Raw genomic sequence first — 26,438 nt, 5'->3', positions numbered from 1 at the left:
AAAAACAGCTGGGCTGCTTACTATTTTTGTGGAAACCTTGTTAAATTATTTCCAGGATGAATATAAAGTCCCAAAACAGCATTTTTATTTATATAAAAATCTTTTGTAACATCAAATATGTTTACTGTAAGTTTTGATCTGTCCTTGCAGAATAAAAGTACTTAAGACCCCACATTTTTAATGAAAAGCATTTTAGCACAGTATTTCTTACGTATTTATTTTTATTTTTGTAACCCAGACAGCATTTTGTCAGATGTTTTCATATAGCTCTATTCTTCGCCTCACAGCCAGCTTACAAAGTAGCCGGACACGTTTAGAAATTTGTATCAAACAGTGGACTGGGATTGATTTAGTTTTGCATTTTAAAAAATGCCAAAAATGTTGTATTTGTTTGGGATCAAGCGAGGTTGTGTCCTTTGACCCATGACCTTCTCCTTTTTTGCCTAAGAGAGCCCTGTGTGTCTTTGCCAGTGGATTTCTTCCCTAACACCAAAACAAAGAGAGAAAGCATCTACAGGGGGCATCTCTTCTTTTTCAACACAACCCCAGCCAAGGCAGATGACTCACACTTGACAAATTAAAACAGACTTTGTTATTTCCATCCTTATAACACACTGAACAACCAAATAAGCCACCAAGCAGACACAATAAAACAAATATGTGCAAATGAACTCTTTGTTCTTACATATGGGGCTCTGAAGATCCCAGCCCAATGTCAAATGCTCGCCTCTCAGGGACAAGCACTCAGAAGGGAACTTTACAGTAGTACACGGATAAAGATGGAGCAGAGCAGATTTTAAAAGGATTGATTACATTTCATCCCTCACTCCATCAGTGGGAGAGTTTGTTTGCATGTCACTCAGTAAACCACAAGGAGAGACGGGTAGACAATTCCTGCATGCTGTGATCTTCTGAAAAGGGGTGAAGGATTTTCCTCTGGTGCCAGCGGCTGCACTTAAGGTTTTAGTTGCAGGCGTCTCTCTGGCGGCCAGGAGTTTACATGACACATGAAACTGACCACACAGTCCTTGAGCTCTCACCCTCCACCAATATCATAAAAACAATCACAGGCGGCTCATAGGAGGGCTCTGCTGACAATACAGACCACATCAATTCAACACTAGGACACAATGGCACCTACTGCAATCTGAGCATTTACTGTTAATAGGGTAGTGTGGTGTAGTGGTTAAGACTCCTGGCTGGGCAACCAGAAGGTTGCTGGTTCCTAACCCCAGTTTCTCCAGTAATGGGTTCGGATCGTTTTGCAGGAACAAGTTGAAGCATGTCTACATGCAGCAATCTATCATATAGGCAACTTTCACACAGTCAGTGTTTTAAGACTGACAACAGTCAAGTGCTTCTGTCAAACACGTTCCTGAAACATACAGACAAACAGGTTTAGACCTCGACAAACAAGGAGATGGAGGTGTGTTCATGTGTGTATAGGCCCACGGGGAATGCATTGACAAAGACTGTCAACTTTCACACTGCCACAAAGACAAATGCCTTTTAAGACACTTGACATTTGTCAACAGTTTTCTTACAATACATACAATACAACCTGACTGGTTTGAATGGTTGTCAAATACTACATTTCAATGCAATAAATACAAATCAAAATAATTCTAATCTTGTCATTTTAAGACTAATATTATATTGACAAGTATATATTGATTTTAATACATTTTAAAATGTCATCTATTCTTGTAATGCAAACCTTCCAGCAGCTATTAACCAGGAGTCTTCAGTGTCACGAGATGTCTTGCAGAAATCATTCTAATATGCTGATTTGCTGCTCAAGAAACGTTTTGGTAACACTTTACAATAAGGTTCCATTAGTTAATGTGACATGAACAAACAATAAACAACACATGTATTAAAGTATTTATTCATCTTTGTTAACAAATGCTGTAGAAGTGTTGTTCATGCTTAGTTCATGTAAACTAAAGTAGTTTACTAATGTTAACTACTGAACTTTATTGTAAAGTGTTACCAAACATTTCTGATAATCAGTGTTGAAACAATCATGCTGCTTTATATTTCTGTGGAAACACTGATCAATTTTTGAAAAGTTCAAAAGAAGGGCATTATTAGATTTTTGTTTTGTTTTGTTGTAACAAATGTCTTTGCGGTCTTTTTTGATTGATTTGAAGCTTCCTTGCTGAATAAAAGTATTAATTTTTTCTGAATTCTGAATATTTTAAAATCATTAGTCTGTAATATAACATTATAAAGAGAACACTACTGAAAGAGAAATGGTTGTAAATTATTTGTGACTCTTGTTGCCGGTGTTTTAGTGTGCTATTATTGAAAAAGTGCATCGACAACTACATTCTGACTAGCATGGACAAGTTAACTTTTGTTGTGATACATTCATGTTGTGTACATATCTAATTAATCTCACATGAGATGCGTTTGGGGAGTTGATTACCCTTATACCAAAGTGCTTCCTGTTGTTCATTCACCATTCAAATATTAACACAGTATTCTTAAGAACAACACATGTGATCTCTGGCTAAATCTAAATAAATGGCACATGCTTGAATGCAATAAAATATTTGCTCAATAAATTAAGTACCTGTCTCTCCGGCTGGGCCGGTGCACATGGTGTCCATTAGTGCTGGAGTGGTGGTTGAGCATCTGAGTTTTGGGAGGAGAGGGGGACTTGTCTCCTCTACTTTTCTCCTCCTGTCGTGCATCTGTCGTCTCTTTCCACAGCTGCTGAAGCTCAGCAGGGATCAAACCTGTGAGTGAGACACTGCCTTCATTAGATCACTAGAAACTAATAAGACCTCTACAGTAGGGGTAAATATTTATTTGATACTCTGGTGATTTTAGAAGTTTGCCCACTTACATAGAAATGAAGGGTCTGTAAGTTTTATGGTAGGTTTGTTTTAACAGATAGCAAGAATGGCTCTCACAGATTGTCTATGTGCCCCTGTGGATCATAGATTAGTCCTCACTTTAAGAAGTTGCTCCTAATGTCAGCTCGTGAGGTGTATAATACACCTGTCCACACGATCTGTATCTTCCATTCCAGCCTCTCCCACCACCACGGGCAAGACCAAAGAGCTGTTAAAGCACGTCAGAGACAAGATTGTAGATCTACCCAAGGCTTGAAAGGGCTACAAGACCATTGGCAAGAAGCAGACAACTGTTGGTGTGATTATTTGGAAATGGAAGAAATACAAAACAACCATCAATCGATCTCGGTCTGGAGCTCGGTGCAAGATCTTGCCTCATGGGGTAAGGATGATCATGAGAAAGGTGAGAGATCAGTCTCAAACTACACGGGAGGAGCTTGTTAATGATCTTAAGGCAGCAGGGACCACAATCAGAAAGCAAAACATTGGTAACACACTATGCCGCAATGGACTGAAATCCTGCAGCGTCCGCAAGGTCCCCCTGCTCGAGAAGGCACATGTACAGTGCAGGCCTGTTTAAAGTGCCAATGAACATTTTAATGATTCAGAGAAGGCTTGGAAGAAAGTGCTGTGGTCAGATGAGGCCAAAATTGAGCTCTTTGGCATAAACATGTTTGGAGGGAGAGAAATGTTGACTATGACCCCAAGAACACCATCCCTACAGTCAAGCACAGAGGAAGAAACATTATGCTTTGGGGCTGTTTTTCTGCTAAGAGTACAGGACAACCTCACTGCATTGAAGGACAAATGGATGGGGCCATGTACAGTAAAATTTTGAATGAGAACCTCCTTCCCTCAGCCAGAACACTGAAGATGGGTAATGGATGGGTCTTCTAGCATGACAATGACCCGAAACATACCGCCAAGGAAATAAAGGAGTGGCTGAAGAAGCACATTAAAGTCATGGAGGCTCCTAGCCAGTCTCCAGACCTCAGTCCTACAGAAAATCTGTGGAGGGAGCTGAAACTTTAAAGAGTTGCCAAATGAGAGCCAAGAAACCTTAAGGATTTAAAGAGAATCTGTAAAGAAGAGTAGATCAAAATTCCTCCTGAGAACCTGGTGACCAACTACAAGAAATGTCTTACCTTAACTTTTTGGTAAACAAAGGGGACTTACTATTAAAAATAAAACATGGAAGAAATGTTGTGTGATTAAACCTTAAAAAAAAATAATGTTTTTTTCTTTTTTCTTTTAAGTAGTAGGCTATGTACATTCTGCTGAACAATAGTCTTTAACCGGACTTTTATTTTGACGGGTTGACGTACCTTTCCAGTTCTGTGTATGTGATGTGACGCTAGTTTTACTCAAACAAAATGGTCAAATGCTCATGAAGTGACTGTCAGAGCAGTTCTGGAGATGTTGTTCATGTGTTCACGTCCTTATTTAGAGAGATGACAGAAGCTCCTTCCGCTTTGTGGGTGACGTAAACGCGTTGTGTCACATTAAAAAAATCGTTGCGAAAGAACCTGACGTGAGATTTAAAATAAATTAAAAGAGGCTTCGAGGCAGAGGAATTTGCCTCGATCATTTTTTGTAATCGAGTTACTCGAGGAATCGTTTCAGCCCTAACTGTTTCACAGCAGCTTCAAATGAATTTATATTGTAGTGTTTTAATGTTACCCAAAGGTGTTCCTCTTCAATGAAAACTGGCATATTAAAAGGATATAAACCACTGACGATGCAATAGTTGAATGGAGTGAATGCCGCATGATCTGACACAATACTGCAATTATTGAATAGTAATGCCTACTAGCAACAATACTACAGTGACTTGGTGACCTCCAGTATCCTTACAATGCATTCTTTAAGGGGGTACACTTCCACTGGTCTTATTCTGCTATATTGTGTCTTGGGGCGGTGAGGTGTTCTTACCTTGAGGCAGTGTACCAGTGAGAGCTGACGGGATAGACAACAGTCCTTGTCTTTGCAGGTTGAGCAGGTGCTGCTGTTGAACGGATAGTAACTGCTGCTGTATAGCCATCTGCTGGGCCATCATTTGCTGTTAGAAATACAGAGACAGGCACTTGACACTCACAGTACAGTCACTGCTGATGTCTTCTTTCACTCATAGTATCATCGCACAGCTGGCATTTTCACTCAAGTGAGCAAAGCTGCAGACACCACAGCCGGTGTTTTCACTCGATCACAGTACAGTCAACACAAAGCCAACAAAAGACAGAAATGTGCCAAGTGAAAAGCTGGCACAGAATGTAATAAACTGCTCTGATGGTCCTCTAGGATGTACTGTGATGCTGTTACCTCTTTACTGGGTTTCCCAGCATGATGTTGCTGCAGGAGCTGCAGGTGGAGTTCTTCCTGCTGTTTCTTATAGAACTCCTGAAGCTGTTGCTGAGAAAACATTAACATCGAAAACAAGTCACTTATCAATCCAAGGTATTTTACACACAAGTGAAAGACCATTATCTTGACCAGGTCAATAAATAAGCTGAAATTTGGGCATTCTGAGATCACATCAGCAGAAATAATGAGAATGCTTGGCTGATGAACAGAAGTGACAGTCAATTGTGCCATTAGCTTTGTCAATGGATAATGCACATTTTCTGTTTTTAAATCAGATTGAGTAAATATTTTGTAAAATAACTGATTGTTAACTTGATTGGCATTGTATTGGCCACTCTGCTCTCTAGGTATCAGTATGTGGCACAGCTAAACAACCCGGCTGACCACAACTACACTAGATATAGCTATAATGCGAGACAGGAGTTCCTGAAACTTATAAAGCAACACTCCCAGTTTCTGTTAATATAAAAAGGAGGGGGCCAGTAAAAAGGTTGAGGACCACAGCCCAGAGTCTCTTTTAGTAAGCAACTACACTAAATTATACTTTTTTGGTTGTTGTGTTGCTGCAGATGCGGAGCTGTACCGCACTGATGTGTGTGTACCTGCTGTAACATCAGGGCCTGTTGTTGCTGCAGTAACAGTTGGAGCTGCTGGGGGCTCAGGACCTGCTGCTGCAGGATCTGCTGCATCTGCTGAGGGGTGATGGCCTGAGGAGTGATCATCCCCACTGATACAGCCACCTACACACACACACACAGACACAACCACTTCATTATTTACCATACAGTAGCTGTTTATTAGGCTTGTCATAATGGCAAAAATGTAATCGCCAATACCAGTGAAATTTCATGATTCTCATGATACCATATAAAAATCTAGTAAGCTTTTACTACATTTTAAAATAAACAATGATTCAAGTTTTTCCAATTAATCAGTCTGTAATAAAGATGAATAAACAAATTAAAGTAAACGGGGCTTGCAGATCTAGCAAAATCAAAAACATTTATGATTAGTAGTAAATCTCCAGCACATGCTTTCATATGAAGCAGCATGTACTCCACAGAGCTGTAGTTCACTGACAAGCTCTGTGTAGCTCTGTGTAGTACATGCTGCTCCATCTGAAAGCATGTGCTGGAGATTTACTACCAATCACAGAACTGGATTTACTGACAAGATGAGCATGATAAACGCATGCGATTTATCGTGCAGCCCTACTAATAACCATTTCATATATATTAATTACTAATTCAGAACTGTCAGAATTTAACAGAGAAGCAGGTCTATGATGAAAACGCATTTTCTTCCCATTAAAGGTGACCTAACACACACAGTTTCACCCAATCTCATGTTAATCTTGATTATCTATAAAGTAGTATGGCATCCTACATATCTTAGAAAAGTAATCAAATTACAGTAACGCTGCCCAACACTGGACATGACTGACTGTGCTTTCACTAGGGATGGATATCGTTTACATTATCAATACTGATACCGATAAGCAGTATCGTTATCGATACTAATACTTTTTACTCATATCAATACTATTTGGTGCAAAAAGATGTGAAAAATTATTTTAATACTGCTAAATTTAACATTTGTATTAAAGTTCTTCAGTCAAGAGCAGGGAGTTATTTTTCACTTTGTTTTATTTTATTAAAATAATATTTCACCCAAAAATGAAAATTGTGTCATCATTTACTCACTCTCAAGTTGTTTTAAACCTGAATGAGTTTCTTTGTTCTGTTGAACATAAGTTATTTTGAAGAATGTGGGACACCAAACAGCTGCTGGTCCCCAGTAACCTCCTTTTTTTTCCTACTATCAAAGTCAGTGGGGACCAGTTTTGTAACTGTTTGGTTACCCACATTCTTAAAAATCTTCTTTTGTGTACAGCACATGAAAGAACATTTTTACAGGTTTGGTACAAAATGAAAGTGAATAATTAATGACAGAATTAAATTTTTGGTTGAACTGTACCTATAAATGACAATCGGCAGCATGTTTAGTAGTATCCATTTAAGAGCTGCACGCATCCATTTCTCTCGCAACTGTTTACTTTTAATTAAGACATAACTTTTTATATGTAAACCTTGTGTGTTTTTGACAGTATTAGCACAATCAGATGATAATTAAGACAACCAAGTAATCAGGTTCTGTTTGATCTGCCTTTTAGTGTACGCACGCTTCGGGTGTACGACTGAATAAGTAAATGTTAGAACAGCACGTAAATTAAATGTATAAACTGGCAAGGCTTTAAAGCACACGCAAATAATGTAGTTTTGTGATTGTGAATAAGTGCAGTGTCAAGTGATTGTAAATCTACGGCTGAATTAACATTTGATGTGAATGTGTCTGGAGAGTAGCAGTTGGAGCTGGGAGACATGGTACAGCGCATGGCTTGTGGTAGATATGTTTTGTTAGTTAATGTTTCATTATATATTACTAGTGTTGCCTCCTTTGTTCATGATTACACTACTGCATACATTGCATCTGACAATGGTCCTGCTTAGTTTTGTAATGAGAGCCCACACTTTCAAACGTTTCACTCCTTCCGTAATAACTGATTGCACGTAAACACAGAAGAGGGTACTAAGTCACATACTCTATAAGATTTTTTTTAGGTGTCATTACATCTTTTTATTTGAAGTTCTGATTTGTTACCAAAGTCACTGTATTTAAGAAACTGATGCAATATGTACACTGTGTCAACCTTTAGGATGAAGAGACATTTATTAGCATTTTCAAAATGGTTGATTGATTTCATCAAGTTGAACACGACTTGAAACATTTCATCTGCACACCTTGTGATGTAAAAAAGCACATCACAAATTCCAAGAACAAAGGCCTCCCCAACAAACCCAATTTCAATCCTCTTCCCCAAGGATGGTAAACACTTTGAAGCTAAAAAGAGATACCAGATTAAGACTATGCCAGACCTCTTTGTATATTTTATTGTTTAGACATTCAGGGAATAGTTTCCAAGTCCTCGGGGCCTCGGCAGTCAACATCAACAAGACCAAGTAAACAAATACACAACATCAACAAGACCAAGTAAACAAATACACAACATCAACAAGACCAAGTAAACAAATACACAAACAATTTTGAAAACCACAATGCTTACAGTCCTAAAATGCAAGGACAAACCCCCAAGCCTGCTGGAAAAATGTCTTTAACAAGCATTCATTTCAGTGATCTCAGTTTAATTTGCCCATAAACCAAGGCAAACAACCAGTCAAGATTAAAAAGACAAATACATTATTCATTTGTTGACAGCAGCTCAAACACTGACATTACACAAATGCTACCAACGAAAAACAGACAAACAAAAATACCCACAACAGAGGCGAGCATTTTAAATGTAAATGCACTGGATTCACAATGAGTTAGCCCATGCTTCACTTGGCCTCAAGCAATTACCACATCTCAAACCACACACACACACACACACACACACACACACACACACACACACTCCCTCTCTCTCTCTCTCTCTCTCTCTCTGCTTTTAAGATGTTTACAATAAACATAAACCGAATAATTAAAGTCACATTTACAGATTCGTATAAATAATACATACTGGGGTACACAGCAACTGTAAAAACAAAACTGGAGATCGCATTTTAATTAAGTCTGTGAAACACAAACAAACACAAATTTCCAGTAAAGAAGTCGGTGTTCAGACTCATATAAACATATTGCTGGACTGAGATACTGCAACTATGAGAGAACAATAACAACTGAATTTTGTACTCACAAGATTCCCATACAGTGTGTGTGTGTGTGTGTGCGCGTGCAGAGGGGATGATCGTGGCCCAAAATCCTGAAAATTTAAATAGTTCACCCAAAAATGTACAATTTTGACATTATTTACTTAGATCACCTTCTCTTTGATGGAACACACACCGAGATATTTGGCTGAATGTTTATGCTGTTCTTTTTGTGTTTGGCACTATGATTTTACACTGATCTTAGATATTAACACATATTCAGTTCACAGGGGAATGGAAGTTGTAAGGAATTTAAAATGATCTGTGTTCTATGGTGACTAAATTATATTAAATAATGTATAATTGCATTGTTTTCCAAATATTTTATCTTTCAAAGGTACTAAAATACCTAGCAGTCTGCAGCCAAATTATATAATTTCACCTATTATGCACCGATGCGTATTGTAACCTTTGGATTGCAATACATTGTGGCATGATATATGGTTGAACCCCTAGTTTACAGACTTTTTAATGCAGCACAGAGGTGACAAAACGTAATGCTAAAACTAGTCTAAAAATGTTCATTACATATATAAAAGCTAAATATTATTTACGGTAATATATTTTATCAACTATAACTATTTGTATATTTTAAAAAAATTTTTGGAATATATCTTTAATTACATGCTGTCATAATAACTAGTTTGATTTTGCCTCATGAAAAAAACAAAACCAAGTAGGCCGTAGCATCTTTTGGTTCAGTTAAGAACCAGACATGACTAAAATTAATGACTTGCGGTTCAGTAACCGAGTCAGATTAATTCAGTAACAGCTGCAACTGATTCATGGGTGCTTTCATAGTTGGCTGTGTGTTGCATACAACAAAAAAAAGTGTTTATTTTTCATTTTTTATTGTTGTTATTGTCATATTTCATACCGCAAACTCACAAGTCAGCTGAAATATGACTTTCGCGGTACTTTGGATTCAGAGGGGATCCACTGCCAGCTACTGCAAAGCAGTGCACTCTCTTTTCATCAGCAGAAGAATGCACTTTTAAGCAGCATTAATGCATTCTATGCTGTATACACACCATATATCTATTTATGTGATGTAGACCACACATCATAGGGAAAGATTTTCCATAAAAATAACTTGGTGTAGAAATAGAAGCAGTACATTTTACAAATTAACACAAACTGAGCTTCAGAAGTACTGCCAAAAAAAAAAAAACCTAACTAACAACAAATTAAACATTTGCTTGTGAAAGAGCTTGAAAAAAAAAAAAATCCTACTATGCCTTCGAGTCTCAACACAGAAATATTTTCAATGTCAAAGGCTGAAAAGAACATAAGCATGCCAGCAAATTAATGTAAATATTCTCTTTCGGGGGCACACTGATGAGTGTTGTCTCCATGACAACGGACAAGTCCAAACATTGTTTGTTGTTGTTATTGTTCTTGCCAGTGTGTCAGAGAACCAACTCCCCGTGAGTGAGGACATGTCAACAAGAGATCGCTTCTGAAAACACAAGCCATAAATCAACAGGCTTCAGCAGCCCAAAAACAAACACAGCCCGTTGTTATTCCCCTTCAATACCTTGAACAATTTTGGTGTGGTTCCCCGCCCAAAGTCAAAATAACATTCTTTCCTGCACTGTGCATCTGCGCAAATATAAATTGCAAAGGGGGAAAAAAGAGGGGAAAGAGACTCAGTTCTGTGAGCACAGCCTTTAAAAAGACAAAGAGAGTAATTCAGGGAATAAAATGACAGCTCAAAGACAGTGAGTAACAGAAATAAGGTTCCAGTGACCATTCAAAGCTTTCAGCCCTTTATCAGATCGGATATCATGGACCCTAGTGGACATTCACTTCATTAATCACTCCCTCTTAAGATCAAAAACAGAGTCTGGAACAATTCTGAAACAATTCTACAATGTCAGCAACAAATTCTCAAAATCCTAACCCTCAATTAAGAATTAACTTTCAACAAATGAATACACCTAGCTGCTTTTACAATTTATGATCTCCAAGTTAAAAATTAAAATGTAAATGTAAAGAGAATTTAGAGATTTCAAAAATCAAGACAAATTGTTGGGGAAATTGCCATAAAAGTTTTATATAAAAGCACAGTGGGGAAACAGAAAATGCGTTTTCATTTAATAAACTGCCTGAAAAACACTCATAAAACTCAAACAGACATCAAATACCTGAACACACTAAAGCAAACATCATCTTTTGCCCTCTCCGGCTAAACTATCAGGGCTTGTCTCAATACTCACAGACCTTGATAACTCCATGAGCGGCAGGAAGAGAGAGCTGCACAGAATGTTTGAAGACTAGTGAGAACACAAGTACCCTCCTACTCTTCTTTAACTACCCAACCTTGCTGACCAACCCAGCACCTCCAATAACACTCTTACTAGGATCTCAAACCTAATGTAACCATCCTGTCACACGGCTCGGGCTAGTAATCCCGCCCCTTTCACATGTTGACTTGAACTACTGATTATCAGAACAGTTGTTTCATCACTTGCATGCACATTCACATGAGACGCATGCAAAACGCATTCAATTCATGATGAATAAATAAAGGCAGCTGTGCACTGGCTAGCATACATTGTGTCTGTTTGCTGCTAAAGCTCTACAGCTGTCTAATTCTTTAAAGGAGTATAGCCTTATCTGTTAACTGACAAGACAGAAAATACTCGTTTTACAATAGGCTACATGCATAATAAAAGTGAACCTGTAATCTTCCATCGTAACAATGTGTAATAATAAAACACACCCTGATTGCCCCATCCCTTTATGATGTGCTGAAGGCAGCATAAACAAGTCTGTTTGTGTAATATTGTAAACAACATGATTCTCTGGAGGTCTGTGTGTGTGCTGTGGATGGAGGAGGGTACAGCTCTACCTGTGCGTCTGCCTCCTTTTCTGTGCTCTTGGGGGACTTCTCACCACTCGGTTGCTGCTGCTGTTGTTGAGCAACTTGTAGTGCCTGAAAATGCCAAAAAAACAATAACACGTTTGTGATTGGTTTCTGAGCTGCTCTGCTCCCCCAGGACTACTCACTACTCACATTGTTTTCAAGAACACAGATGCAAAGGCAACATATTTCGTAATCTAGATTGGTTGAATATAAAGTGAAAGTTTTTTTTTTTTTGGTCAAACTGTGGAAAATGGAAATTCAACAACAACAACAAAAAAGTATATTCTGTCATCATTTACTGACTGTGGAAAACACCACAAGATACTGTTATACAAAAATGTAGGGTCAGTAAGATTTATTTATTTTCCATTTACCGGTATGCTTTTTCATTATTACTTAAATTTATGCTTTTGTTGAGTAAGGATACATTAAATTTATTAAAAGTGACAGTGAACAGTTTTCAACACTGATAACAATAAGAAATGTTTGAGCAGAAAATCAACATGGAATAATAATGTTGGAAATTTAGCTTAGCTGAGAATAAATTACATTAAAATATATTAATATACAAAACAATTTACAGTTACAGTTTATATTATATTTTGATCAAATAAATACACCTTTGGGGAGATTTTTCTAAATCATAAAAAAACAAAAACAATAAACACATACAGGATGTTTGGAATGACTAGATGGTGAGTAAATGATGAGAGAATTTAGATTTTTAGGTTAAGTATCTCTGTAATAGTGTTGCACGGTGCACCGATACTTCAAAAGTATTGCGATTCTCAGAAATTAAAAACGTCACGATTCCTAAATTTATCAGTATCGATACTTCAAAGAATGACTGCGTTCCAGATTTGTAAGAGACGTAATTCATGTTGGTGAGTGCAACGCACGCTTCCAGTGTCTCCCTATGGACGTCTGTGTTATTTCTCCTCACTCAAGCAGCAAAAAAGCACTACAGCGAGATGGCTGCATTACTGGCTTTACTAAACTGATTTGGCTTTACTAAAATGTGTGCATAATCGCATTAAATAGTTTAAATAAGTTGTTCAGATGAACAAAGCACGAGGTTTTCTTGCATAATTAACATTTTAATTGTTTGGTCAGACATATATAATATTCACATTAATCGGGGATTAAACGTGGAGTTATGTTCTGTTTGCTAAATATGAAAACAAGCATATCAGCACCTATAACTGCGCTTTGTATCTGCTGATTGCGATTTACATGCTTGGCTCACTGACCCTGTATACTCATTCATTTCATTCATAAACGAGATGTATCAGTTCATTCAACTCGTTCACGAATGAGAATATCTCTCGATCTCGTTCAGTGAAGGGCGGATTCGTTCACTACATTCAACAAGTCACATGCTCAGTCACATCTTGAGTAACTCATTGACAGGATGAAACAGTTCACAGAGCTGTTCACGAGCTGCGCATGCGCTGCTAATAGCGCCTCGCTCGCGCGCTGCTGTGGAGGGAGGAACTTCAGTGAACGAGAAATATGAGTCAGTGGATTACCTGAACGAGAACGATTCGTTCACCTAAAAGATTCGTTCAAGGACGAACCATCACTAAAGCAATTTCATATAGCCTTTATTAAATATTTGGAATATATATTTTCATATTTTATTGGGTTCTTTGATAAGGTTACAATACGAAGGTCTAAGCAGCAACGTATCTTCCGTGATGTCCTCGATGCACGGGTCGGGGCAGGTAAAGAAATGTTACTTTATTTGCGGGCTGGGGCGGGCCAAATAATTTCATAAAAGCGGTGCATCACCAGGCTGCATGTGCGAGCACAAGTGATACTGTGGCTGCCGGTCCACGACTGGTAGAAAAAAAGATGACGCTCAACAAAGCTCACTGGCTGAGTTTTCTCCTCTGAAAGAAAAGGTTGCACAACTGACAGAATAAGTTACAATATCTGAGATATTGCTGCTAAATTTTATTAGCTTTTTTTTTTTACTTGAATGCCATTGCTTAAATTGATATTATTTATCTTTTGACATTTAATCTTCTGAGTTCAGAAACATTGTTTAATATAATCGCTGTTCATATTTCTATTCAAAGTTCAGAATCAAGATAAATGTATTACTCTTATGTTTCTTATGATAACTGAGATAATGCTGCTAAATTTATTCTTTCTTTACCTTGAATGTCACTGCTCTAATTTATTTTTTATATTTTGATATTTCATATTTTGTTCACATGTTTAATATATCTGCTGTTCATATGTTCATTTATTAGTGTGTTATATGATTAAAACGTTGTCCCGGTTTTAAAATAAAGCACAGCAATGATATTTGAGTGTGTATTTTCCCTTTCAGGAAAAGTATCGAAAAAGTATCGAAATCGCAATTCTTGACTAGGTATCGGTCTCGAAATAATTTTGGTATCGTGACAACACTACTCTGTAAGAAAAACAAAACTACATATATCCAAGCAAAAGACTTCATTATAAGATTGATTTGGGTTTGATAAAAAGATATCAGTTATATAATGCAAAGTCTCTTGACAAATCCCTTACAGAACATATAAAGTGATGATTGTGCAACATTTTCATTTAATAACCTGTGAACATCCTGTTATAAGAGTCCCATACTGTCTTTGCATAAAGTGCGGAGGATTCAACCTTTGGCTCTATTAACAGCCGCAGTCCCTTGTTGATTGGATCCTATCACACATTCCTCTGAAGACTATCACATTTGAAAAAAGCATTAGCATAAGTCTTTGCATGAGACATGCATGCTTATTTAATCCAGAACATTATATACCTCCTGAAAAAAAAAAAAAACAGTTGTCAGGAAACAGCCACAAAGTAAATACCCCATCTGTGCCAAAGCAACGAGAGGTCTCCAAAAGTTGTTGAAAGGACGTCTCGCTCACTCTCTGGTGCTTTTGTCTTATTTTCCATTGTGAGGGCCTCCAGATACAAATCAAGGAAAGAGAAATGCAAATAGTGCAAGCAAACAATATCCACAGCGGTGGGACCATCCTCTCAGATCTGACCTCTTACACCTCTGAGGGGTCAAACATCTGGGCCAGTGGAACTCCCCTTCTCAAAAAGAAGGGTGGAGGAGACGAGCAAACGGATATGGGAGACTTCAATAGAAAAGCATGAATAGAAAAGAGAAAGCAGACAGATCATGACACGGTAATCCTTGGAAAAGAAAACAACATGGGAAAGCATTTACAGGAGCGTTTTAGAGCCTTCTCTCCTTGTTTCAATACAGGACGGTGCCCTGAACCCACAACTGTCTGGCCGATAATCCAGAGGTGACATCACACATCTGCAATCAGAACAAGGGGCATCTGGGCAATGTGTGGGTCTTTCTCAGCATTCATCTGCAGGCCTTAGTCACTGTTGTCACAATTTTAGCATGTGCATTCATTTTAATGCACACACATACACAGATAAAAGCATGCATAAAGATTTTTTATTGACAACAGGACTATTTCTGAGAGACAGAACTATAATCACAGAGCCTCCAAATCACATAAGACACGTCAATGATTAAAATGAAGAAGGGTGTATCATACAATTGCTCAATTTATTCAATAAGCAACACGGCTACTGTGTAACAAATGTTGACACACCAATAAAAGCTTCATTACTTTGAGAATGCAATTCCTGGAAAGCTTTCAACATGTCAGTCTCATGAAATGCTGGGTACCGCCACAGATTTCACAATTCGTTTCCGATTAATCTCCAATTTCGATTCAGTTAATTCAATATAGATCTCTGTGTGTTTTGCCTCACCTATTTGATATATTTTGAAACATTCATGAAGATGGTTTTAATATTTTCTCATTCCGTTGTACTACGTAAATAGACATTAAACCATATTTACCATAACAGCTTTAAACAGGATTTGCCATATTTGATGAGCTGTATGTTTGCACATTGATCACTGTTTATGTGCGAACAAAAGGCTAAATGAAATCATTTCATATAAAGCGAATGTGTCTCTACAGAAGACATGGATTAAACTGCATGATTCATATGGATGACTTTTAAGATGCCCTTTTGATTACACCAGACCTTCAATGAAGGAACAAAAAAAAAAAAAAGAGAGGACACTAAAATATCTTAATTTGCATTCCCAAGATGGGTTTGGAATGACATGAGGGTGAGTTAATTATTTTTCATTTTTGGGTGAACTAACATACCAAGTAAGTATAACAAAAACGTAAGAGACCACAGTACTTGCACTCTTTAAAACTTTGTTTAGCTGATTTAGTTGTATGAATCACACACTAAAAGTGGAGTAAAAAGTAACAAGTAACATTGTAATATTATGTAACATACTAGGTGTAATATAAAGCAAATCAAGTATCAATTAATTACATTTTATTTAGTAATTTCAATGACTTGATAAATCTGTTACTGTACAGGACTGCATTTCCTAAAAGCATCGTAAGCCTAAGATGATCATATAACAATTGCCACCAGTGGTCTCTACCACTGGCTCATAATCCTTTTGGAAAACGCAGCCCAGAGCTAGTAACACTGAACTTTGGCTTTTGAAATTTTAGAAATCCCGACTTACAAAAGAAACAAAGCAATGACAATAGACTGGCAGCAAATGTATAAAGTTAGTTAAGGTGCTTACCTGTGTTTGAATAGTCTGGGCTGTGGCTGACGGTGATGAAGATGTTTCTCTGGTTACTCTCTTCTCGCTCTCTGAGCTCTGACCTCCCTGCCCAGCTGGACCACTATTGGTTGTTTGATCGGTCTTGGACTCCTGCATGTCGATATGACAACCTGAAATAGAGGAGGGGGAAAATAAGACACCTGTCAGCAAAACAAATGACTTTTGACCTAGAAGCCTTTTCCTTTCTTTCTCCCCCCACATAAGCCCAGAGACTAAATCATGACAAAACATGCACGCCAGCACTGTTGACATCACAACACAAACATTTGGGTTTGTACAGTTCACTAATATGATAGCTGCATTACAAACAAACAGTTCTGAGAATAAAGCATTTGATGCCAACAGACTTATTCATGCCAATAACAGACAATTACTCTCTAAGGCAAATAGTATATGGTGCTGCTGAGGGAGTAACTGTTATAGTTAGTATTGTATTGGTTAGGATTGTATAGTATCATGTGACCAAATGGAAATAAATAAAATTCTTCTATGCACCATATCTTTGGAAGGGGCCTTTTTAAAGACTTAAATCAGATAAATATCTGTTTTGCCCTTGAACAATCAATATCCTGCAACTTCCTCAAAGTCGACAAACATCTGTGTGAAACAGCCAGATCACATCAGTGTGTTTAAAAAAAACTGACGCAAACAAAAGGCAATATTCCTCACAGCCTGATACAATCAGCAAAGAGAAAGGCCAGACTTCACTTTCAGTATCAGAGATGCTGATTGTGGTTTGGTAATTAAAATGTTAATTTATGTGTTAATTATTGCGATTAATTATAATAACATAACTAACTATGCATCCTGACTCGCACTTGTACCACTGTAATGGTTTTATGCCTTAAAAACGTGAGGCTGATAGTAGAGACCCTGAAAAAACAAAGAAATGATGCATTAAACTAAATAGTTATAATATACAATATTGACAATACAGCATTCTATAGCTACTTTCTCAGCAAATACTAGAGGTGCACCAATGTATCGGCCAGTAATGCAGAACCTCCCATCCTATAATTGCAAAGAGCTTTGTGCTTGCTTTCTTCTGATAAGAAACTTAATATTCTTAAAATTATAGTAATGTGTCAAATGATAAAGTTCCCCGTGTAGAGGAGAGATTTTTTTCCTTAAGAAAATCAAACCATTGATATCGGCAGATATCATTCCGAATAATCGGCTATCACTATCGGAAGAGAAATTCAGCATTGGTGTATCTCTAGTAAATACTCATATACAATAGAAATATAAAAAAACAAAAAGTTAAAGCATGTCTACTTCAGTAAACACAATTTTAAGAGGTATAACCTGTCTGCCTGCCTTCCACGAAGCTTAAAATAAACCATTTAAGACAATGCAGCTGCGTGGGCTATGTGTACAGTTGAAAAACGTTGACATTTACAGTTCTTTTTAGCCCATCCTCACAATGGCAAGAAACCACTTGTTTAAAGATTATCTGGTCAACCGAAAACTCAACGAGTTACATAGGAATTTAGATCTTAACTTCATAGAAAGTCATTTCTTTCAGCACCAAGAGCTTCGTATAGCTTTCCCTTGTCTGGCTGAACATTTTCTCTGATTAGTGTATAGTTAAACACTCTCCCACACAAGGAAACAGGGGCCGATATTTGTTAAATAACTGATTGCCACCATGACTACTGTAAACACTGGGGCCCTGGGTTTGGTGTTTATTAACAAACAATCTTCCTTCTGGAGCAATTTAACATTAACCAGGTGGTACGATCTGCAGATCTGGCAGGTGCCATAATACACGGGGAGGGCCTTATGTAAACAGCTGAGAAGGGCGGGGGAACGGCTCGAAAAGCAACACAGCTAGAGTAAACAGCGAAGAAAATCTCTAGACAAACAAGCAACCCCTCTCCTGACATGAATGTGAACCAGAACGGAGCTTGTGGGATTTGAGTGCTTGTTATTTAGTGCTGCTAAGACAGCCGCTGTTTCGGCTGGCAGAGGCACCAAGTTGTACTTTCACTGAGAACGAAGGACAAATTTCAGATTGGTGTGTATACATGCTGTTGAGGTCCATGAAAAAAAAATAGCATGGAAGATATGGACCGAACATGAAATGGATAATATGTATTCTTTAATAAGCGCTAAACAGAAGACAAACCCAGGGCTCCAGACTGTGACCAAATGGTCGCATTTTGTGACTATTTTTTCTGCCTATGTGACTAAATTTTGTGAGCAGTTGCACTGGTGAGACCACAGCGTTGCCCAACTCAAAAGAGATGCCATTTATGACCCCTTTAAGTATAGCTGGCATCTATGGGTGCTGCACAGCGACAACAGCTAGGTGAACAGATGTTTCATGTCAAGAATTGACCAATCAGCATCCAGAACCAGAACTTCTATATGTTTATGAGAAAAAATGTGCCACTTGCAGTAAAAACCATGCAGGGACAAAATGGCACAAAGAAGGAAATGTGAAGCAAAATATCTAACACAGAATGGACAAAAATTCAACAACTGAGAGATCGTTGTAAACAACATGACAAATATGCAACAAAAAATAGACTGTACCTTAATGAGAGCATTACATTGTAATGCAACCTGTCCGCAAATGCGGGAAAAAAACATTTCTATAAATGAATCATGCACAGATCTGTGAGTTACACCATGCCATTCTGTCATAAGCTGACAACAGGCATGTTTGCTCTAAACATTCTTACATTGTCAGAAATATGCAAGGGAACAAAAGCTCATCAACATTGTAACTGCTAAAGAATGTTTTGTGCGTGTTTATTTGACTTACACTGGCATTGGTCTATTTGCACAGATGATAGGCCTTCATCTCATAAACATTTCTCTGCTTTCCTAATGCCTTATTTTCCCATAGACACAAACTTTAGCCGACAAGCAACACAAACATGAGGATTTTAGGGGGAGGTGAAGCCTCTGAGGACTTCAACTGTCAGGAAGGGAAAACATACACCAACCTGAAGGAATGCCTTTGAAGTCTCAATGAGGAGATATTGATACATAACACAAAGAGGGAGGAAAGGAAAGTCATAAACGCACACTCTCCAGCTCTAAAGGTGCTTATTATGACACAGCATCAAGACGTAGCTGAAACTGAATTGGACTAATAAAATTAGCAAACACATCAAAAAAAGGTTGTTTGTTGTGTAACTATGACTAGGTCTGAGGATGGTGGGGTTTATTACCCATAATGCAACATAATGCAAGGCACGGCTGACTAATGTTGTTTACTTTTAGGTATTGATTGTATATTAATCAATTCACTAAGACCAAGTAATGATATAAAGAAAACTGATTCATCAGACTCAGTCTAAAGCCGAGTTCAGACTGCACGATTTTAGCCCAGTTTTTGGCTCGCCGACAGGTTTTGAGAAATCGCAGACAAATGCCTGAAATCACAGGCAAATCAGTGCTCATTCACGCGAGTAACAATCACGCAGTATGAATGAGCAAAGACGCGATCTGAGAGAATCGCTGACGAGTCGCCGATGCCCGGGAGTTATTTGGCATTCTAAATATCTGGACCTGTCGGCGATTCAAAATCATGCTGTCTGAAAAGTGTTCTGACTGACTGAACATCGGCGATGACCGACAGCCAATGAGAGAGCAACGGCGAGGAGTTATAAAACAACCATATCAGCAAGCATGGCTTCATTTCAGAAAAAGGCTTTCTTCTCTGTCTTTTTGGACCCATGAAATGGAAGATAAATTAGTATAAATTTAGAAGGAGCACCCGTGTCTGTTTGATGTTTCATCGGAGCTATCCCGGTCTCACGTGAAAACTCCGGTCTTGCACGTGTGATATCGCATTGTTTCCTTGTCACATCTTGCGGGTGTTTGGTTGTGAAACGTAGTTTGCGTGCCAGACAGAGTTGCTGGCTAAAGTCCTGCAGTGTGAAACCTTCTGTCTCCGATCCATCGTGCAGTGTGAACACAGCAGTGACTGAATGCTGACTAAGATAGTCATGAAGTGTGAAAAGAACAGTGACCCGACTACTTTGAAAATCGTGCAGTCTGAACTCAGCTTAACTATTAATTATCCATAATAGCACGTGTGTGTTTTTTACCTCAGCTATGAAAAATAAAAACCAGTTCATCAATAGATAGCCTCAGGCTATTCTGTTACAGAAACTTACACTGAATATGAAACAAGTCACATAAAAAATAAAACAAAAACACCTTGTGTGGTGTCTAGGAATGAATTACTAGATAAACAAATATAAAAAAAAAAAAAATTCAGGAAGATGTTGAAAAAAATAGTTCAGGGAAAGAAATAATGTTTGGCTAAATGAATACATTTGTTAATTATTCACAATATGATATTTGTACTTCTTCCACCAGATAAGGCATGACTGACACCACAACACCACACCATTGAGCGGTGTTATTAATCAAAATCGTATCTCAATCGCGATTTGAGACGTTGTGGACGCAATATTACTCTGTTCCAGAGCATATGGATTAATAACCAACAGAGTGAGCACATCCGTTCTCCCCAATCAGGCCATCCTTAAAAATATTCTTGTTTGCCGTAACCCGACCGACCCTGTCAATTTAGGACTGACTCAATTTTGTATTTTTTTTTTGCTTTTAGTCCAACAGACTTGCCGATTGTAAATTTGCATTAAGACAGACCAATTTTTTTTTACTTTTCAAACAACTTATGCAAAAGCAATAAAATTATACTAATTATATTTAAGTATTGTAAATATATACATTTTCTAGGCCTACATACAAACGAAGGCCATCTTCCTGAATTAAAAAAAATCTGTCTCATGCATACAGATACAGATTCGGGCTAGAATCGCTTAGGGCTGTCAAAATAGCTGAAAAACTAAATTCGAATTTTTTACTTAAATATGATCAAAATTCGAATTGTATTCAAATTTAAAATGCATAATTTCAGTTAGGGTGAAGAAAAGCTTTTTGCTTCTCTTCATCATCGCATATCGTGCGCCACTGATAAAGATCAAGTATACTTCGGCCGTCCGCACACTGTCTGCATTATGTCCTTTTCGTCATCCGCGTGCGGGCATTTTCTGAGACCGTGCGGACTGTGCGCGTACACGAGGTGACAGATGAGACAGCAGATACTGCGTGTCGAGCTCGTCAGCCTTTGAAAGATGTGTAGACACGGCTGTGCGTGCGGCAAGATGGAATGGAACACGGACTGTGAAGTACCGGGGCTCATAAGGAGGCTTCCTTATATTACCTGTATTTGGTGTTATTTGCCGTATAAAACTTATTTAGACATGCAAAAAATCGATTTTACAATCGATTCAATGAACACTTGTCACTCAAATCAAACAGGATTTTTTTCACAAAAGTGACAACCCATGAAAGCAAAGTAAACAGTCTCTCATTTGTAGGTTGCATTGATACCTAGCGTTGGATGCAAGTAAAACAGTATAACAGCACCTCATTTTTTTCTTCTCACCTGAAATTCATGCAATAAAAATGTTTTTGACAAAGATTTTAATTTGTTTGTGGTCTATATAGCCTGCATCAAAATGAGGTTTGCAATTATGCGGCCAAAGGCACTGGTTGAAGACCCAGTCAGTGACATCACGATATGCTAATTTGTTACGTCATCACCATCACCAAAATTGTTCTTTTTTTTTTTTTTTTTTTTTTTTTTTTACATTGAAACTTGAAAAAAAAAAATATAGACCAACCTACTGACCCCTTTTTTTATTTTTTTATTACTGTTACTGCAAACCAAAATATTTTTAAGGATGGCCTCAGCAATACTCTAGCCAACTAGACACACTTGCCACATTCTCGCAGCCTGTTTTATAATGCTCATTTATACTCGCACACGGCTCCGAACCGCAAGTCTCCACGAGCGCATCTGGCAGTATGGATGAGGCTTGACGCAAGCACGCAACCTGCGTCGACTCGCACCTGGCTCTGCATTTAAAACTAATGTAAATTCAGTCTAACTGCTTGCTAATTTCACTTGGATGAAATGAAACATTCAGCACATTTTCCACTTGTTCTTAAAATTCCAAATACTTAAAAATAAATAAGCCATATGTAATACTTTAATAATTGACTAAATAAATAGTTCTTTATTTATAAAAAAAAATTCATCTTTCCTGTAAAATTCTGTAATTAAGTTAATTCTGTAAAAGTAGTTATTCTATTGTAATCTTGCCTGCTGAAAAAAAAAAAAAAAAAACAATAGAACTAGGGATGGGCAAAAAAAAAAAAAAAAAAGATTTTTGATGTATGTTTTTTATTTTTTTTATTACATCGATTCAATATCGATTCTCAAAAGCCACGAATTGATTATTCCGGTATTTATTTCCGCAAATCTGATTAACGTGAATAATATCATTACTCTTCTCCACTAGATGTCACCCTTATTTACCTTGCGCGAAGTTACAACGGAAAGCCTGTCATTCATTCAGCACTTATCATGGCGGAGATACTGTTGATGAGAACCAAGAACAAAGCCATATGTGTGATTCCCAATGCTCAGGTGAAATGCTATAGGAATACTATAAATCTGCGGAAGTATTTGATATCACGCATAGGTGCCATGATTTCCTCAATCAATCGGCTCACTGTTTTGTTTACTAATGTAACATACACACATACCAAAGTGTGGACGACGCTTGCGGTGTTTTCAGCTTCTGCCGTCTCCCTATGATGATATGAATACACGAATATTTTCTCCAGCTGCTCTGAGATTCACTTCATTAGCATTTTACCGTTTAATTTGAGAAAACTACTACTTAATTTTAATTTGATTAGGATAAATTGAATTAATGTTGTATGCCTTTATCTGATTACCAGAAAAAAAATGAGAAGAACATTTTATAGGGCTCTATTATTGTTCAAAAAGTCACTGAAAGTGATGTGACATACAGCCAAGTATGGTGACCATTTCTCAGAATTTGTGCTCTTCATTTAACCCATCCTAAGTGTACACACACACACACACAGCAGTGAACACACACACACAAACTGTGAACACACACCCGGAGCAGTGGGCAGCCATTTATTATGTTGTGGTGTTGCCGGCCCAAGACTCAGACCCACAACTTTAGGATTAGGAGTCCAACTCTCTAACCATTAGGCCATGACTTCCCTATTTATATAAAAAAAAAAAGTTTAAAATACAGGCCTGTGGTTCTTTTTTTTTTCATTAATTCACCATTTGTAAACTGATGTTTACTGTAAATTTGTTTAAAAATATAAATAGCACTTGTATTAAAACTATTTTCACTGAATGTAATAAAAAAAGAAAAAAAGAAAAGAAAAAGAGAATTGAAAGCTTGAGAATCTAAATCAAATTGGGACATCTGAATCGATACCCAGCCTTAAATAGAACCCTTCCAAAACACAATAGAAAAATTTATGGATTTCAGGGTTATAATGGGAACTGTATTTGGCTTGAATGTAAACTATAACTGTGTCTATTTGATGGATTCTATAAGCGGGATGTACAACCCGAATTCCGGAAAAGTTGGGACGTTTTTTAAATTTTAATAAAATGAAAACTAAAGGAATTTCAAATCACATGAGCCAATATTTTATTCACAATAGAACATAGATAACGTAGCAAATGTTTAAACTGAGAAATTTTACACTTTTATCCACTTAATTAGCTCATTTAAAATTTAATGCCTGCTACAGGTCTCAAAAAAGTTGGCACGGGGGCAACAAATGGCTAAAAAAACAAGCAGTTTTAAAAAGATTCAGCTGGGAGAACATCTAGTGATTAATTAAGTTAATTGATATCAGGTCTGTAACATGATTAGCTATAAAAGCTTTGTCTTAGAGAAGCAGAGTCTCTCAGAAGTAAAGATGGGCAGAGGCTCTCCAATCTGTGAAAGACTGCGTAAAAAAATTGTGGAAACTTTAAAAACAATGTTCCTCAACGTCAAATTGCAAAGGCTTTGCAAATCTCATCATCTACAGTGCATAACATCATCAAAAGATTCAGAGAAACTGGAGAAATCTCTGTGCGTAAGGGACAAGGCCTGGAGACCTTTATTGGATGCCCGTGGTCTTCGGGCTCTCAGACGACACTGCATCACTCATCGGTAGGGATGGGACGGTATGAAAATTTAATATCACGATTATAGTGACTAAAATTATCACGATTATCAATATTATCACGATTTTGTTGAAACGAGATGAAAGTGTTCAAAAATAGTTGATGCTCACACTGAAAACATTTCAGCAAGTTTTATATTTAATAATCAACAAACAACTAATAAAACAAGCAACTCTATGCACTTAATTTAAAGAAAGATTAAATTCTGGGGCATTTCCTTCCTTACAATGAAAAGTGTAGAAGCATAGAAAAGCATAGAAAAGTCACTGACTTTCGCCATTCCTTCTCGAAAAAAAACAAAAAAAACATTGTGCGCTGCGCTTGCGTCAGACTGTTGCTGGCTGGACATGATTTAATAGTGAGTTATTAAAACCGCGATAATCAAACACGGTTTTAATGATAATTCATTTTTAAACGATATTACTAACCTTCAGCACATTTTATCACGGTTATCAATAAAACCGGTTATCGTCCCATCCCTACACATCGGCATGATTGTGTCAATGACATTACTAAATGGGCCCAGGAATACTTTCAGAAACCACTGTCGGTAAACACAATCCGCCGTGCCATCAGCAGATGCCAACTAAAGCTCTATCATGCAAAAAGGAAGCCATATGTGAACATGGTCCAGAAGCGCCGTCGTGTCCTGTGGGCCAAGGCTCATTTAAAATGGACTATTTCAAAGTGGAATAGTGTTTTATGGTCAGACGAGTCCAAATTTGACATTCTTGTTGGAAATCACGGACGCCGTGTCCTCCGGGCTAAAGAGGAGGGAGACCTTCCAGCATGTTATCAGCGTTCAGTTCAAAAGCCAGCATCTCTGATGGTATGGGGGTGCATAAGTGCATACGGTATGGGCAGCTTGCATGTTTTGGAAGGCTCTGTGAATGCTGAAAGGTATATAAAGGTTTTAGAGCAACATATGCTTCCCTCCAAACAACGTCTATTTCAGGGAAGGCCTTGTTTATTTCAGCAGGACAATGCAAAACCACATACTGCAGCTATAACAACAGCATGGCTTCGTCGTAGAAGAGTAGAAGAGAACGAAAAATACGTCAAAGACGACCACGAACTCTTCAGCAGCTGGAAATCTATATAAGGCAAGAATGGGACCAAATTCCAACAGCAAAACTCCAGAAACTCATAGCCTCAATGCCCAGACGTCTTCAAACTGTTTTGAAAAGAAAAGGAGATGCTACACCATGGTAAACATGCCCCGTCCCAACTATTTTGAGACCTGTAGCAGAAATCAAAATTGAAATGAGCTCATTTTGTGCATAAAATTGTAAACTTTCTCAGTTTAAACATTTGCTATGTTATCTATGTTCTATTGTGAATAAAATATTGGCTCATGTGATTTGAAAGTCTTTTAGTTTTCATTTTATTAAAATTTAAAAAACGTCCCAACTTTTCCAGAATTCGGGTTGTAATATGGCAGATTTCTTCAAAATATCTTCTTCAGTGTTCCACAGTAAAAAAAAAAAAAAAACAGTTATACTGGTTTGGAACAACATGGGGGTGAGTAAGCGATGACAAAATCTAGTTTTGGGAAAGCTGTCACTTTAAGACAAGCAAGTAAGAAACATACACGATGACTCAAGCAGGTGCCTGCTAGCATTAATACCTAAGTGTTTCACATTACATCCGTATTCCATGAAGTTTATGAAGCAATCAATCATTTACCTGTAACCCGTACAGACTTATTTTTGAAGGCTAAATTCAAACACGATAGTTGTGGATTATGAAAATGGTGTACAGTCTCACTTCAATACTCCTGAACCTGTCTTAGATGAAAAATCAGCATCCTGAGTTTGTTCAACCAGTGTCTGTCAGCCAAACG

General features: G+C 37.6%; 1 protein-coding gene across 4 annotated transcripts in view; it reads right to left on the bottom strand.

Annotated features, from left to right (window-relative positions):
• The window catches only part of LOC132129036 (forkhead box protein P1-B-like), a 41,315-nt gene that overhangs the window by 9,100 nt on the left and 5,777 nt on the right, over positions 1–26,438 (bottom strand). Inside the window, exons 2-7 of one of the 4 annotated variants that reach the window (XM_059540448.1) lie at positions 16,489–16,640; positions 11,850–11,933; positions 5,828–5,965; positions 5,184–5,273; positions 4,797–4,923; positions 2,579–2,744 (exon numbers count right to left, since the gene is read on the bottom strand). In XM_059540448.1, coding sequence (XP_059396431.1) covers positions 2,579–2,744; positions 4,797–4,923; positions 5,184–5,273; positions 5,828–5,965; positions 11,850–11,933; positions 16,489–16,626 — 743 coding nt within the window. In that variant the 5' untranslated portion in view covers positions 16,627–16,640. Of the gene's footprint in view, positions 1–2,578; positions 2,745–4,796; positions 4,924–5,183; positions 5,274–5,827; positions 5,966–11,218; positions 11,377–11,849; positions 11,934–16,488; positions 16,641–26,438 lie in introns of those variants that run through there. The other 3 variants (XM_059540449.1, XM_059540450.1, XM_059540451.1) reach the window with 3 other exon arrangements.

Source organism: Carassius carassius, chromosome 46 (genome assembly GCF_963082965.1).
Source record: "Carassius carassius chromosome 46, fCarCar2.1, whole genome shotgun sequence".
Taxonomy (NCBI): domain Eukaryota; kingdom Metazoa; phylum Chordata; class Actinopteri; order Cypriniformes; family Cyprinidae; genus Carassius; species Carassius carassius.
This window is presented reverse-complemented; position numbering and strand designations above follow the sequence as displayed.